The sequence below is a fragment of the Fukomys damarensis genome, unplaced genomic scaffold, assembly GCF_012274545.1.
Source record: "Fukomys damarensis isolate Sample0158 unplaced genomic scaffold, DMR_v1.0_HiC HiC_scaffold_9, whole genome shotgun sequence".
Taxonomy (NCBI): Eukaryota; Metazoa; Chordata; class Mammalia; order Rodentia; family Bathyergidae; genus Fukomys; species Fukomys damarensis.
The window spans coordinates 51,210,035-51,226,155 of record NW_022900921.1 but is presented as its reverse complement, the minus strand read 5'-3'; the positions used below and the strand labels follow the sequence as shown (position 1 = coordinate 51,226,155).

The 16,121-nt window shown below is 46.6% G+C and overlaps 1 protein-coding gene across 7 annotated transcripts in view; it reads left to right on the top strand.

The window, feature by feature from the left end:
• The window catches only part of Pax8 (paired box 8), a 56,015-nt gene that overhangs the window by 34,377 nt on the left and 5,517 nt on the right, over positions 1–16,121 (top strand). For 3 of the 7 annotated variants that reach the window (XM_033761750.1, XM_010639474.2, XM_010639472.2), the window contains 4 exons: positions 180–355; positions 4,507–4,627; positions 5,097–5,303; positions 12,669–12,770. In XM_033761750.1, coding sequence (XP_033617641.1) covers positions 180–355; positions 4,507–4,627; positions 5,097–5,303; positions 12,669–12,770 — 606 coding nt within the window. The remainder of the gene's footprint in view (positions 1–179; positions 356–4,506; positions 4,628–5,096; positions 5,304–12,668; positions 12,771–16,121) is intronic. The other 4 variants (XM_033761752.1, XM_033761751.1, XM_033761754.1 and 1 more) reach the window with 2 other exon arrangements.

The window sequence follows — 16,121 nt, the reverse complement described above, 5'->3', positions numbered from 1 at the left end:
TTGTAAGGGCCCCACCAGTTCGCACATGCAGAGTTACATGCCCTCTGTCTTAGCTGGCCATGCCCCAGGGCCAGGAGTCTGGCCCTTTCCCTCCCTCTTCAGCCATTCTGCTCCTTCATATTAGTTGGGGGAGGTATTGATAGGTGCCCTGAAAGCTTTCTTCCTGCTGGGGGCACCAGGTGACCAGGACAGCTGCCGCCTGAGCATCGACTCACAGAACAGCAGCAGTGGACCCCGGAAGCACCTTCGCACGGATGCCTTCAGCCAGCACCACCTTGAGTCCCTTGAGTGCCCATTTGAGCGACAACACTACCCAGAGGCCTACACTTCCCCCAGCCACACCAAAGGCGAGCAGGTGAGAGGCCGGCTTGGGAGGTGAGCAGGGGTGAGCCAGGTCGGGAATGGAGGCAAGCTTTCCTAAGGAGCTTGGCACCAAAGCCCCTGGAAGTTGCTTCAGCAGGGTCAGGGGTCATGCTTCACACAGTCCCAAGCCTGACATAGACTTTATTTATGCCCTGGTGTCTTCCCTCACCTGACACTTTGCAACTGGCCCTTTTCAGAGGGCAGTGTAGCCTAGTGTGCTGTCTTTCTGCCTTCAGGGTCACATCTCATACTGTGGAGTGGTGGCTGAATCCTTCTCATGATGACTGCCTTACCTCTGGCTGCTCCCCTTGCACACCCCATGAGCCAGCATTACTCATGCCCCCAAGCATGCCAGCTTCGTTCACACCTCTCTGCCTTTGAACATCATGTGCCCTTCTCAACAAATGCCTTTCCTCCCATTCTCTGCCTGGAAAAACACCACACAACCATTATGACTCAGCTCACTCACCCTCTCCACCAATCCATCCCTGCCCCTCTGACATAATTTCATCTCTCTGGCTCCTGGTCCTGCATATCCCTCGTAAAGCTTTCAGTGATTCTCACAGCACCTCGTAATAATGTAGTGGACAGAGTGTGAAGGCAGCAGACTTCTTAAGGAAGAGATATCTTTATCTCCAGCACCTAACATTGTGATCCTCTTTTAATAGCTAGCTACTCAATCAGGGTATGAGGAATGGATGAACAAGTGAATGAGTTGAGAAATCCAGAACCACAAATCATAAGCAACAAGGAATTTTTTTCTTTCCAGTACATAGGAGAAATGGCTTCTAATGGGTTGGCATTTGTGAAAAGCTGAACAAGAGGTGAGAGGTCCCACTCTGAGGCCAACAAAGATGCTACAGTGCTGGAAACCACTGAGCTCTCGATTGTTGTTATCTGTCCATGGTTTCAGTGTCTTCCTCCCCTCATCCCACCAGGTGAACTAGCTGCGTGGTCCAATGCCTTCTTGGTTCATGCTGTCATTTTGTCTAGAAGTGAGGCCATCCTGAATGTTTGCCTTTAAGATCTGAGTAGGACAATGGCAATGATGCCAATAATCAGCTGAACCATTGCCAGTGAATGCCTGGGCTGCTGGTCCTGTGCCAGCCCCCACAGCTGGGCAGGCAGCCTGCGTCAGCGATTTTATCAGCTTTGGCTGCAACAGCTACAAGGGGTGCAGAGAAACCTGGCCATCAGCAAAGCTGGGGAGAAGGCCTGGGTGCTCATCCGAGTCAGGACCGGCTTCAGGAGGGATGTGGGGCTCAGCGATGGACCTGCAGGAAGCCTGCTCTGTGAGAGTGAGCCTGCAAAGCCCATGTGCTGACACCAGCAGCCATAGGAGAGTTAAGAAACCCTGCTGAGGAGATCCCAGGTACCTGCTAGGTCCCAGAGCCATGATGGCTCCATCCAAAAGCCCCTCAAAGAACCCTCTGTGGTTACAGAGACCTCTTGAACCATGCTGGGGTACATATCTGGTGAACCATGGTTAGCAAGGTTAGAGCAGATGTGAAGTCCTAGAGACCTCAGTGACTACCTACTTCTGTGTTCCCATTTCTGGGTACTGAGACCTCAGGATCAGGATCAGGATCAGGATCAGAGAGGGCTTGGGGAAGCAGATCTTGGCAGAGCTCAGACCTATGAGCCCTGGTGTCATTCAGATGGATCCACAGTTGCCTGTCTTAGAATTGGTACATCCATATAATCTTGTTTGAAGACTGAACAAAATGAAAGCATTTGAAAACTACTAATCTGCTCCAACCTCTCTCTACTGAGGAGGAAAAGGAGGCCTTACAATTATTTTCTCTTTCACTCATACACTTGACTGAGTGGGAAGGAGCACAGAGAACCCAGCCGATGACAAGGATTCATTAAGCCTAAGCCCTTGCCTTTCCTGGCTTTGGTGACTGACTGTGCTGCCTCGGTAACATGGTGTTCTCCTACCTGGGCACTGGAAGGCCCTCTGGCTGAGGAGCCAAGAAAGAAGCACAGATACTCACACCTGATCTCAGCATGGGGCAGACTCAGTCTTCTTGCTGGGAAATTAACTAGGGGAAAAGTGTTCAACAGAAAGGTCATGTGGCTTCATTCCTGGTTGCTGTTTTACCACCAGGCATAGTTAGGAGTCCATATACCTCTTCTTCCTGTATTTTACAAATCTAACAAGAAGAATAACACAATGTGAATACTGTGATGACAGAGATCAAAAATTTGGCAGCTTCTGGGCTGGTGATTTAGCTCAGTGGTGCCACTGCCTGTCTCGCAAGCACAAGGTCCCAGTAAAAAAAAAAAAAAAAAAGTTTGGCAGCTTCTGACTCTTCACATAATCCTAAAGTATTACCTATCATAACCACTTACTGAGCATCTGACGTCACAAAGCATTCTGTGCTGAACGCTTTATATCAGTATTATATATAAAAATCTCATTTAATCTTTACATAAATCTTGGGGAGTGGATTTTACCATTCCTGTTAATATAGGTGAGGAAAAACAGTGCTCTGGAAAGTCAAGCAGACTAAAACTACTTGGACAATCATTACTGAACCAGAGCTTTAACTCACCCAATTTCTGAAAGTATTGTGCTACTGTGTCCCCAATTCAAGTTCTATTCCAGAAAAAAAATCCAGGCATCACTGGTGTTTACACCATTCAATGTGACATCCCCAAAATGTCTGACAATATGTTTCTTTTTAAACTGTCTTTAACTGAATTATGTGGAACAGAAATTGGATTTTTGAGTAAATATTTTGATATTAAATCAACACATCCATAAAGCATTTTAAACTTTTCTTACACTCTCTAGAATTAGGTATTTTGTTCAATCTCATTAAGCCAAGCCCTAAGCAACTCCACCCTGCCTCTAAGTGGGCCTCTAGGAAGGAAGGCATGGAACCAGAGTGCCATTTAGTCAGTAATTGCTGCTACATGCTGATGGTGCCCTGGTGGCCTCCAGAATTGACTGCAGCTTCCAAAAGTGCCCAGCATGCAACCAAAAAGTGCCGTGGCTCCTTGGAGAGCCCAGCTCCATGGAATCACTGAAAGTGATTGCCTTTAATAGACCTATTATATAACCACAGAGCATTCCTTGATTTCAGTTTTGCACAGTTTCATACAGTGCAAAGCTGGGGATGTGTGTGACCTGTATATGGGGAATGGCTTGTGCTGTGCCTCTCTGGTGGAAGGGAGTCATGCGAGGGTGGGGGATACTCTTGCTTTTAGTTGACTAAGTTCTTTTTAAAGAAGCCCCTTAGCTCATAGCTATGCTGATGGCAGGGAAAGTCAATTGGAGTCTAGAATGAGGTCTTACTGAACAAAACCCACAAGCACTTGATAAAGAGTTTTTCAAACAAAATTAACTCCAAGTTAACTGCTGAACTTACAAGCTTCTATTTGCTTGGGTTTGAAGGAGGAGGAGAAGAAAGCCAACTATTCTGTGGACTGGAGCTTCAGAAGTCCTGGTTTTAGTCCTGGTTTCAATACACTAAACTGGGACATTCCCACACTGGGGCTTCAGACTCTGTATGAACAAAACAGATTTCTTTCTCAGCCATTTCACAGGGCTCCTGAGGGGACCCGATGAAAATAACGGAGGCAAAGTCCTAACGTCAGCTTTTTGCTGTCATCTAGTTTAAGGCAGAAGCTAACAGCACAGGCACTGAAGTCTCCATCCTGGCTCCACCCCTTTCTTGGCCTCTCTGTGCCTCCATTTCCTATCTGGAGTGTAATAAATTAATAGTAGAGCAAAGGACTCGAAATACTCCTGTGGACTACCTGCTTAGCCCTTGGCACTGTCCTGTACTCTGGACCCAAACTTTGTGAGGAGATGAGGACAGAGACTAGTGTCAAGCTAGTTTCTCTGAAAGACACGATCCATTCTGAATGTGGGCTCCCAAGCCACCAGCTAACCTTGAACTCTGGGACATGGAAACTTGGGACTGGGAGAAGAACAATAGGATTTTGAGTTGAATGGGAATGCACTAAATGCACCAAGTTGTGCTGAAAAAGAACAGGAGGAAGGGAACAAGGAGGAAAGGAGCTTTTCTCGGGGAGATCAGGGTGACCAAGTCCAAAGTCAGGCTGCAGGGTCTGTGGGAGGACTGGGTGGTCCAGGGGACTCTGCCTTGCTGACCTCTCTTTCTTTCCCAGGGACTCTACCCGCTGCCCTTGCTCAATAGCGCCCTGGATGATGGGAAGGCGAACCTGACCTCTTCCAATACGCCCCTGGGGCGCAACCTCTCCACTCACCAGACCTACCCTGTGGTGGCAGGTAGGACTCCTTGGAGGCTTGTGGGCCATCTCCACTTAGCTGGGAGGGCGGGCTGGAGGGCCGGGACAGCAGAGCTGGCTGGCTATCAGGAGGACTGGGCCGGGGCCTGGACCTGGACAGGAGAGGTGGCTCTGTTGGCTGGGCCTCAAGGTGGGACCCAGGGCAGGGCCTTCAGTCCTAGGCCCCCCACTGGGTCTCTTCGCCCCTCCTGAGGGTCGAAGTGGGCACACACACTGCAGCCCCTCCCTCTGCACTGGAGGAGGGAACAGCAGGGGTGGAGCCTCGTCTCCCTCATCCACCTGAGAATCACCTGTAGCCCCTCTCCTACCCCACCTCAGCTGCCCGGCCTGCCTGGCCTGCCCGCCCCCTCCCACCACATCCCTCCCCACATCTCATGGCTTGGTGTGTGCATGTTCCCGCCCCGTCATCTCACACCCCTCTCTCCTTGTTGTCTCCCTCCCTCCGGCAGATCCTCATTCACCCTTCGCCATAAAGCAGGAAACCCCCGAGCTGTCCAGTTCTAGCTCCACCCCTTCCTCTTTATCTAGCTCCGCCTTTTTGGATCTGCAGCAAGTCGGCTCCGGGGGCCCAGTCGGCGCCTCGGTCCCGCCCTTCAATGCCTTTCCCCATGCTGCCCCCGTGTACGGGCAGTTCACGGGCCAGGCCCTACTCTCAGGTACGACAGGGACGTCCCACCGTGCAGCGCCGTGTGGGCGGGGGGGAGGTCCACAGTGCCAACTCAGAGTCCCCTGGTTTGGGCCAAGCCCCCGCATCAGCCCCTTGTCCTGTCCATGGCCATCCACCCGGTTACCTGCCTAGCTCTGCCAGTGCCAAGGCATCATCCCCAATGTCTGTAAAATCTGGCGTCCAAGCGGCAAGCTCTTTGGGGGTGTCATGAAGTGGGGTGCACCACCACTAAGATCCCAAAGAAAAATAGAGACCTTGAGGCAAGGAGCCTGGTGCTATGAAATGGGACCACTTGGTCTTGGTGAAAAACAAAAAACAAACAAAAATCTTTGGAGGCATAAAGGCATTGGCCTTTGAGCCAATTTTGGGGTCAAATTCCTAAAGAGGAATGAGGATCTGTGCCAGTTGGTCCTACATAGTGTAGCTATCTTAATACTCAGTGGAATGATAGCACCAATGAAGGATGCCAATATCTTTCAAGGATCACCTTAGAGTGACTGGGCAGCTTGAGGGTGGAGGGACCTCCTGCAGGAATCTCATCTGCTTCAAAACGTGAACATATAAGCATGTTAGGTGCTTATGAAGCAGACCTCTCCTTATACCATGGAAGGGACAAACCCAGCAAGGAGGAAGTCCTAGCCAAAGTCTCTAGGCGGGAACATGGTGTACCACAGGTTAAGGGCTGGGCCTGCAACCCAAGGGTCAGACCTCATGTACAGCCGGACAGAGCTGGTCTCCCTAACAGCAGGACATTCCCCTGGTTAGCCAGGGCCTGAGCAATGGCTAAAAGAGTCCAGGTTTGTCCTGGACACAGGCAGAGAGCTCTAACAGCCTTCAAATATCTAAAGGGCTTCCACAGAAATGAGACTTTGATGTGAACCCTGAGGGGTCCCAGGACTGAGGTAGCTTTCAGTTTGGTATCAGTGGAGCCTCCTTCATGTTAGCATTGTCTCCCAAGAGTGTGGGTCATTAGTGGCAGAGCTAATTCCCCTCTGCCCCCTGACCCCCACCCAACTACCTTGAGATGCTACAGCAGAGACAAGTGGAGGTAGGGCCAGGGACCTGGGACAACCAGGAGTCAGACAGGCCAACAGGAAAAGTGGTTTTCAAGGGTGTTGGGCCATGAAAGATGTCTTGTGTGCTGCCTCCAGAAAGCCACTGGACTTGGAAACCAGTGCACCAGAGAATCAGGGCTTCTAGCCAGCCCAGAAGAAGCACAGGTCCTCTGATGCAAGTCCATGGTTACCTTCTTATAACCAGTGACAAATCCTGTGTCTGGCACCTAGGATCATTTCTCTTCCCTGTTCATGTCTGTGTCTAATGGAGGAGGTCCTTTGCATAGCAATGGACACCCCAGTGTATGGGCAGAGGCCATGATAAAGGATCTTAAGCAATGAAAATGTTAATTTAGTTTAAAACTTTAAGAGAGTGAAGTCAGCAGAGATGGGTCATTCTTTTTTTTTTTTTTTTTTTTTTTAACCAAAGTGATTAAAGGAGAAAAACCCACGCTGAGTGAATTTGTATGTCAGCCCTAGGAAATGAGATGGGGAGGGTAAAGAGAGAGCAAGAAGAGGTTCCTGTTTGCTGTGGGGCAGAGAGGCTGGATCACTGGGCATACTTATGTGTCTTGTGGAATGGCAGCCAGGGCTGAGGGCTGGGGCCAAGAAAGCTCACGGTGAGGGTATGGCTGAAGCACATGGTGAAGGGAAGCAAACTATGAGTCACTGTGTGAGGTACAGAGGGCTTTGGCAGTCCCAGCTGAGAAGAAAGGGAAAACAGACAGCATCTGGAAGCTGATAGTTGTATCGGAACCCAGATGTGGGCTAGGATATGAAGTATAGTTGGAATAGCCCAGAGCAAGCTCCATGACCCTTCCGCTCTCACACTTCTCTCCCCCATCACTCTTGTAAGGATGCCTATATCCCTGTCAGCATGCAGTCAATCAGGGGTGATGCTGCCAACTTCTGTGAGCTGCTAATTTAGTGGACAGGCCCACATTTCAGCCCAGCTGCAGGACTAAAAAGTCATCTAACCCATGGCACAAAGCATCTGGCAGGAGATACCAGGTGGTCACTAGGCAGCTGGCAGCCAAATACACAGCATCAGATGTCCTTCAGGCAGGAGGTCCCCAAAGCCAGGCATCAATGATGCTGAACTGCAGGTGTGAACATCCATGAAGACCAGCACTGGCTCAAGGGTTGAAGATTCAACACAGAGCAAGGCTCTTAAGAAGAGCAAAGAGTGCCCAGGCTTGGAGGGACTAAGGTCCAGGCAAGTGGCCAAGATGAGGAAGGAAATCAGGATGATAGTTCACTGAGCTGAGCACAGTCTTGCCAGCGATGGCTGTGTCCCTGCCAAGCTCAGGTGTTGGGATGGAGCTTCTTATAGAATGTCCACCTGAGGATTCTGGTCAAGATTGGACCTAAATACCTAAGACATGGCTGACCCCTGGTAGGTGGGCTGGGAGGACAGGGAAGATAGAATGGGGCAAGGTTAGGAAGAAGAGAATGAGCCCAAGAGTCTGGGGACTTCAACCCCCCTCCAGGGGAGAAGAGGTGAATTTAAAAGGAAATGAGATCAAATAATTCCTAGGAAATGTTGCAGACAAGGGGAGCGGAAGGAGAATCTGATGAGTTTTCATTTCATAATCAGCACAGCCACAACCTACACAAACCATCTTAGCTCCCCTCCTCCTTGTGACCTGCTAAAACCTTCCTACTATCTGCAAGTCCTTTCCCTGCATCATAGAATTTCTCCGAGTCACTTCTCTTGGTGAGGATTCCAGGGTGGTGCCCTTCTGAGTCTCAGCTTCTTCCCAATCAGCCAAGATAGACGAAATCTCAGGGTTTGGGAAATTATGAGATGGCTCCTCATATGCCTTCCAGTTCCCTCCAGACATCCTAGTGTAGATTCCCACACATTGACCATGACTGTGACATCAAGGCTGCCCTTGTCCTAGCTTCTCCAAGGCTGACTCCAACTAAGCTGATCAGAAAGCTTGGAGTTAGGTTTTATCATCAAAGAGTCGATTACCCTCCTCCATCCTATTGTGCAAAATTATGTTTAGTCCTGCCAAAGAGATTTCTGGGTTGCTGTAAATTCTCCTTGCTATCAGAACAAGATAAGGAATTGAAAAGAGATTACACAGAGAGCAGACATCAAAGGGGGCAAGTGACATAGCCTGAAGTCATCTCAACCCCCTGAATTCCTCCAGTTTATGGCTTTCTGATCATGTTCTCTACCACTATTGAGATTATATACCAGTAGCTCTAGAGTGCTAGTTTCCTTAGAGAACCCCACTTTATGGCCAGCCAACTGGGCCGAGGTCTGTGTCAACTTCTTAAAAATAGGGCCACATTGGAAGTTTATTTGAGTGTAGAGTGAAAGGAACCACACAGCAATTTTATATTTATATGATGAAAAGCCATAAAAACAGAGATATATGAGGGCATGTTAAGCCATGATGATGGAGTATCTAACTAGTGGCTTCTGTTATTTTGTTTCTGAAAAGGTTACAAGGTTCTTGGTTTTCTGGGAGAATTTTTTTTCTCCCAGGCTCACATATTCATTCATGTTAGCAAGTGATGCTACATCCTTAGCCCAAGAAAGCATTTTTAAGAGGTTGGAGAAGAATTAGGTGAGACTTAGGGCAATTGGTGGTAGCAGAGTTTGGCTGAAGGCTGTCAAAGAGAAAGTTTTACTGGCATTTTCAGGAGGGTGGGTTTATATGAGAAAACTCTTAGGGGTCTTCTCCAGCATTTAATTCAGAAATTTCTATCCTGTGGCAGAAAATTAGGTGACTAAAGAGAGATACAGATTAAAATCTCTGAATACAGGGGAAGAAGCATAATGACTTTTATTTGCAAAAGCAAGGCAGGGGTGGAGCCCAACAGGTCAATGTGGATCAGACTGTGGCCTGGGGGGCAGAGGGAGGGAGTTTGTGCCCTGAAACTTTTGCTACTAACTACTTAGCTCAGGAAGCCTCAAGGTCAGGGCATAGAAAGTGATCTCAGCTGTGGCCAGAAGGGAGGTGACTATAGGACCACAGGCTACCAGGAGCAGAAGGAGCCCTGGAAAACACTGGGCAGGCACTAGCAAATAGGTGGCCTGAGAGCTAAGACTCATCTCCCACTGCCGCACCCCCAATCATGGTAGAAGCAGATACTGTCTCAGAATTATTCTCAACACAGTGTGCCCAAAAGCCCCTCTAATCATTCCTGAAGTAAGGTTAACCCAAGTTATAAGCTCTCATCTACATTAGTTTCTTCTGTGACAGAGAGGAAAATGTGGTTTAGAGAAATTGATTTGTCCCTAATTTATAGCCTGGTCTGGATGTAGATCTCTCTCTCTCCCTCCCCTGCCCTTTCCACTCTCATTCTCTTTCTCCACCCCACTCCCCAGAGGTAGGAAGTATGAAGCAAAGAGGAAAGAAGTCATCAGGCCTGAGTTAGCCACCACTCTCCCACATCTCTTCCTACCATGCCACCAACCACTCCTGTACCCTATCTCACAAACCTCCCATCACTCCTCTTGGTCCCCAGGGCCTGGCTGGGTGCTTTCCCAAAGACAAGGAGGCTAAGTGTGAGAGCTAATCCTATTTGCAGTCATATTTACACAAAGCTCAGGTTATTCCTTGGCATGACTTCATCCTATTTCTCCTTCTAATTCTAAGTATACTAAAATTTTCTTTTCCTAATCTGTGTTTCTAGCCCTTCCTTTATTCCCCTCTCCACCTTGTGTCAGGTGAACAGCACCCACATGTGGAATTCCAGTGAGTTCCACCCTGTTTTGTCCAGTACCAACCATAGCCGGACACTGAAATAAGTCAAACAAATTAGAGGGTGGTGTTCAGCATTTCAAAACATTCACACAGTTTTAAATAATGCACACTGACATCTTGTTTCAAAGAGAAATTATTGTCTTGAGAGTATCACTAACATGACCATTTCTAGAATGTGCCAGTTGTACTAATCAAAGTTCGTCTATGGTATGAAACCCTGGGTTTCAATTATGTTAATAATACCTCAGTATTATAGTAATCAGATGTGTTAAGGTTATATGTATTTTTCCCCATTTTAACTGTAGGAAAAACAACAAAAAAAAGCTTAAGTCGCATCCATGGCTGATCTAGGGCACACATAAAATTAGCCATAGAAACAGAATAAGGACCCCTAGCCACTCCCCTCTAGAGGAAGGGCAGAAGTTGTTCATTGACCCCTTTTGCTTAGTTCCAAATGCCCATCCCAGCCATACCCCATCATGATTTAGTACCTGCCCTTGCTTTCTGCTCTACCCGCAAGAGAAGTGCCTAGTACATATTACTTTACTTATTAATTACATAATTTTTTAATGAACTGATTGTCTTTGGAAAATCTCCAGAGAAAGAAGTAAGGAACAGGAAGTCATGTTGGTATTCATAACATATAGGGTTTTATGGGACATCCATCATTACCAGGAGCTCCTCCAAGGAGCTGGTGTATGAAAGAGCTAGGGTGGGGCATAATGGGAAGAAAGTTGGATAAGCAGTGTTGCAGAGGAAGTGGACCTGGCAAATTGATGGACAAGGGTTCACAGGTAGCCCATGTAAGTGCTGGGAGAAAAAACAGCCCCCCCCAAAATATTTGGATCAAGCAATCATAATCTAACATAGTGCTCTCAGCCAGGGTGACTTCTCCCCTACTTCATCCCCACTGGGGACACATGGCAATTTCTGGAAACACTTTTGGTTGTCATGGTGGTTAAGAACTCCTACTGGAATCCACTAAGTAGAGGACAGGAATGCTGCTCACCCTCCTGCAATGTACAGAACAGTCCCACAATGAAGATCTCACCAGCCTAGAGTGTCAGTATTGCTGGGATTGAGAAACTCTGGAAACATCACCAAGAAGTAGGATGACCAAATGACTCATCATTCAAACTGGAGCATTTGAGAATGAAATGGGCACTGTTAATAAATATGCTAGGACAGCTGTCATCACCTTACCAAAAGCTTTGGGAGTGAGGCAGAGTCTAGCCTGGACCTGCAAAACATAGGGGTGATAGAAGAGGAACAGGCAAGGGATCCTGGTTGTTGAGCAGAGGGTAAGTGAAGAGAAGGTCACCAAGCTGGGTGCTATCTCCTAAATGCAGTTTTCACTTCCTGACATACTGAAGAAATAGAGCCAAGAAGATGTGATCTTTACAGAACTGCATTGGTGTCACTAAGCTGTGAGATAAACATATATCTTTGTCTGTTTTCCTGAAAGTAATTTTTTTTCCAATCATTCAAACAAATTTATTCTTTTTTTTTAGCTTTAATTGAGTTTATTGGTACATTTTAGGGATACAGTACAGTTACATTCATTGTTGGGAATTTGTACCTCTACATGACATGTCTTGGTTCTCATTTTTTCCCCTTACCTCTGCCCTCCCTTCACCCCCTCTCCCCCTCCCCATCTACAAACACTTTATTTCCATCTTTTCATTATCTCACATTTTTTTCTTTTCCCTTATTACCCTTCCCCTATGCATCCCACCTTCCCTACACCTTTAGCTCCTTTCTTCCCATTTCTAAATGTCAGTAATCTTATTAGGATCTTCTGTATTATTATTGCAGATTATTCACACCAGAGAGACTATTTGGTATTTACACATGTGTGCCTTATTTATTTCACTGAAAGTGATTTTTTTTTTGAAATGCAATTGACAGATGTGTGATTTGTGATCGAGTGTAAAAGCTAAATGTCTCTCATCCATGTCTCCTTTTAGTCAATAGGTTTCCTGTCCCTTGCAACTCTGGTAGATTCTGTCTCCCTGGGAGGCCAGGCCAAGGAATAGGATTCTCCTCCTTGGCTCCTTGGAAAAGGGTGTAGTGGTTGATTAGCAATGTCTGCCACAGACTCAAAAAAGACAAGTGATGGGCCAGAGGGCCACACACCTGCCACCCCTTGCCAGGCCTTATTCTTCATTTTCTACAGAGCTTGAGTTGAAAGGGATGCTGTGGGTCAAGTGGCCTCTAGTGTATTTATTTAAGTCAGCTGTGCCTTCTGCTGTGCTGGGGTGGAGGATAATGAAGACTGAGAAGACATATCCTCTGTCTCCAATACACGACATTTTTGTGGGTGACTAAAGTAATATATAAATAAAGCCACTAGGGGACAGGGAAGGAAACAGGAGTGCAATTACAAGTGTTCCCTGAATGGTATCTTCCTCCTGACAGAGGAGACAGAAATTTGGGCTCAGCAGAAGCAGAGGGAAATGAATTTGGAGAATGGCTTTGGAGAGAGTGGGAAGACTTGCTGGCCTTAGGGGGAATGTGACAATCAGCACAAGAAGCCCCCATAGACCAACTGATGACTCTGCTGTATTTTTCCAGGGCGCGAGATGGTGGGACCCACGCTGCCCGGATACCCACCCCACATCCCCACCAGTGGACAGGGCAGCTATGCCTCTTCTGCCATCGCAGGCATGGTGGCAGGTAAGGGGAGGGTTGGGGGGAGGGGAAGTCCTGTAAAGAGCAAGTGTTGGAGAGAGGGAAACCAATGGGAACACAAGGCTGGCTGTATTCTGTTCGTGGCCTTCCCAAAGGGTAGATCAGATGGACAGCTTCTTAGGAATATCTAGAAAAAATTTCCCCAGTGCCATTGTATCTTTTTTACTCATCTGAGCATGGCCTTCTTCTTCCCAGATCTCTCATTCTACCCACCATGAAGAAAAGAGAAGGGCTGAGACAGACCTGATTTCAAATCCAGTCTCCCCCGTCTCTTCTACCCATTCACCGAGTACATTCAAACACTGAGCCAAACATGAATCCAAGCATCTCGTGGTCATCCCCCAGTGACTTAACTTTGATGAATCTCAGTTTACCCTTTCAAAAAGGCCTGAAGTGAATAGTGGTAGAAATGAAATTATTAAAATCGATCCTCCTTCACATCCAACATTCATATAACTACCATGCACAGTATGCAGTTTCTGGGTATTCTAGGGGTCCTGTAAAATATGAGAAGAACTGGAAATATATTCTCCATCCTTTTTTGGACTGCCCTGGAATCCTGCTTGCCAGTCATTTGTCTGCCAATGATCATCCAATGATCAGGATGTTGAGGTCCAGACAAATAAGGGCAATGGGAATTTCTTTGGGAAAGTTTCACTTTTAGAAGCCCTTTGGTAAAGATCTTGAGATGGATGGGGTAGAAGTGAGCTATTTCCACTACCCTACCTGGAGAGGTCTCAGACCCTGGAGTTTTGGACAGGGCTCTAAATTGAGGACAGGTGTGCCCCACATTCCAGTCCTGGGCCAACCTCCCTGACTCTCACCCTAGAGACTTGCTGCCTTTGCCCAGGTCTCCTTCCTGGCAGGGGTTAATCTTTGCCAGCCACACACTCTAGGCACCCAGTACAGGGTGGTCTGGGCTGTCCTGGGCAGAGTGAGGGAGAAGGAGAGGGAGGGAAGGCTGCTCAGTGCTCCCTGGGAACCTGCTGAGCTGGCACTTGTTGCTGCCTAGTTACCGTGGAGATGTGCTTAATGCAGCGTTGAAAATACAGAATACTGACTTCTCTCTCTCTCTCCTGGCTCCGGACTCCCTCCCTCCCTCCCTTCCTCTTCTGGACCGTGAAATGAGATTGGTCAAGATAAAAAAGGAAAAGATTCGGTTATTTTTTTAAGAGTCTGGATAATGGGGCCTCTCAATCAAAATCCCAGACTCCAGTCTGCTCCCCCCATCCCCCTTCCAACCCCTCCACCTTGTCCTGCTGCCTGCTTAGAGGAGGAGGAAAAAACTACAAAGCAAGAGGCTTTGCTCTTAATTATGAGTCATTCCCTGAGGGCAAGCCCAGGGCAAGGGGTTCCTAGAACCCAGAATCTGACCTGTGAGATAGCTGGAAACCTTGGGCCTTTCATCAAAGGCTCCCAGTTTGTTTCCATAAAGACCTCATCCAGAGTGGGTGCTGTAAAACACACACACACACACACACACACACACACACGCACACACACACAACTATCACATTGACAACAAGTGAATCACAAAAGGGAAGAACCTTGCCTTACCTAATGGATAGGCTCCCAGTAAGTTGGATGCAAATTAGTTTTCAGAAAATGTAATGCTATGTAAATGAATTACCTGGTTCCTGGGAATACTGTTGTCTGTCCAAGGAATTCTTAAAGACTTATTATAGGAAAATTATGTGTCTATCTCTTGCTACTGCCTGTGATCTCACAGTTGACTTGAAATGGGGATTCCTTCAATTAAAGTCAGAAAGCTGAGTACCCACCGCATGCATGTAAGATACATAGTAAATGCTTAAAGAAAAGCCTATCATAAAGCACTTGTGGAAAGAAGGATGTGGACATTTATTATGCACTTCTGGATGCCTGGCCAATTGCACATACAACTTCACTTCTTATTTAATCCTCACTACAAGACTGAGGCTGATATCATCCCTGTTTTACAGATAAGTAACTACAGACTTAGAAAAGCAAAGCAGTATGTTCAGAGTCATAACAACACCAAGGGCTGAGTTGTTCATACAGATCCTTTGACTTCAAATCTATAGCTCTTTCTACTTCACCACATTGCCTCTCACCACACCAGAAATAAAGACAAAGACAAAAGCTATTGGGAAGCAACACAGTAAAAGGACCATGACAGCGATTTCTCATATCCATTTGCCTTAGGTTGTTCTCATCCACTCCCCTCTCTCGCTCTGTCTCCCTCTCTCCCACCCTCCAATAACACAAGTATTCACAACAATTGTAGAACAGAACCAGAAGCTCAAAATAGATGGATCCATTCAGCCATCTATTCCTATTAATCTATCCATCCACCCATCCTACCATCCATATTTCCATTTTCTATCCATCTTTCTGTCTTTCCATCTATCCACCCATCTACTCATTCTTCTATTTATCCATCTGTTCATCTTTCTATATATTTATCCTTTCATCTTCCACTTTTTTGCCATTTTGTCCAGAATCTTTCTGTCTACACATCTTATCCTCTATCCATTTTCCATCCATCCATCTTTTCACCTGTCCGTCCTTTTATTATCAATATTTCCATCATCTACATTTCACCCATTCTTGCACCTTTTTATCTATTCACCACTTTTTTTGCCTAACAAATACTGTGACAATTGTATGGGATGGTGAGGGTACAAGAATGTACAGGATTTGTCTCACTATTCATGGAACTTACAATCTACCTAACATTGGAGAGAAATAGACAGTAAACAAGCCAATGGATGGATAAACATGATTTCAGATGCAGATAATATATGTATGTGAAGACAATAAAATGTGATGATGAATAAGGAGCCAAAAGGAGAAGAGATAATTAATTTAGATTGGGTGATCAGGGAAGGCCTCTCGAGAGAATGTTTGAAGTGGTGAGCCACGTAATAAAGGGCCAACCATCCCTACCCCAACAAGACAGCAAGTGCAAAGTCCTAAGGGCAAGAAAGAATGAGTTTAGCATGGTAGCATACAGAAAGAAAGTGAACATATCAGAGAATCCTGAACAGTCAGAGAAGATGAGGAGATGCTGGTAGTAGTATTTGGTTAAGTTTTTAAAGACTACTCAGGCTTCTGAGAAACTAGATTGTAGACCGCCAAGAAAGAAAGCACAGAGACCAGTTAGGAGACGGTTGTAGTCATTTTCACAAGAGATGACAGTGACTTATGGTAAGGATAGCAGTGAAAGAGAAGAAAAGTGATGATGATACATTTTGGTTGTAGATCCAACAAACTCTGCTAGAGAACTGGCTATAGGGATAAGAAAATAATAGAGGAGATAGATAGATAGATAGATAGATAGATAGATAGATAGAT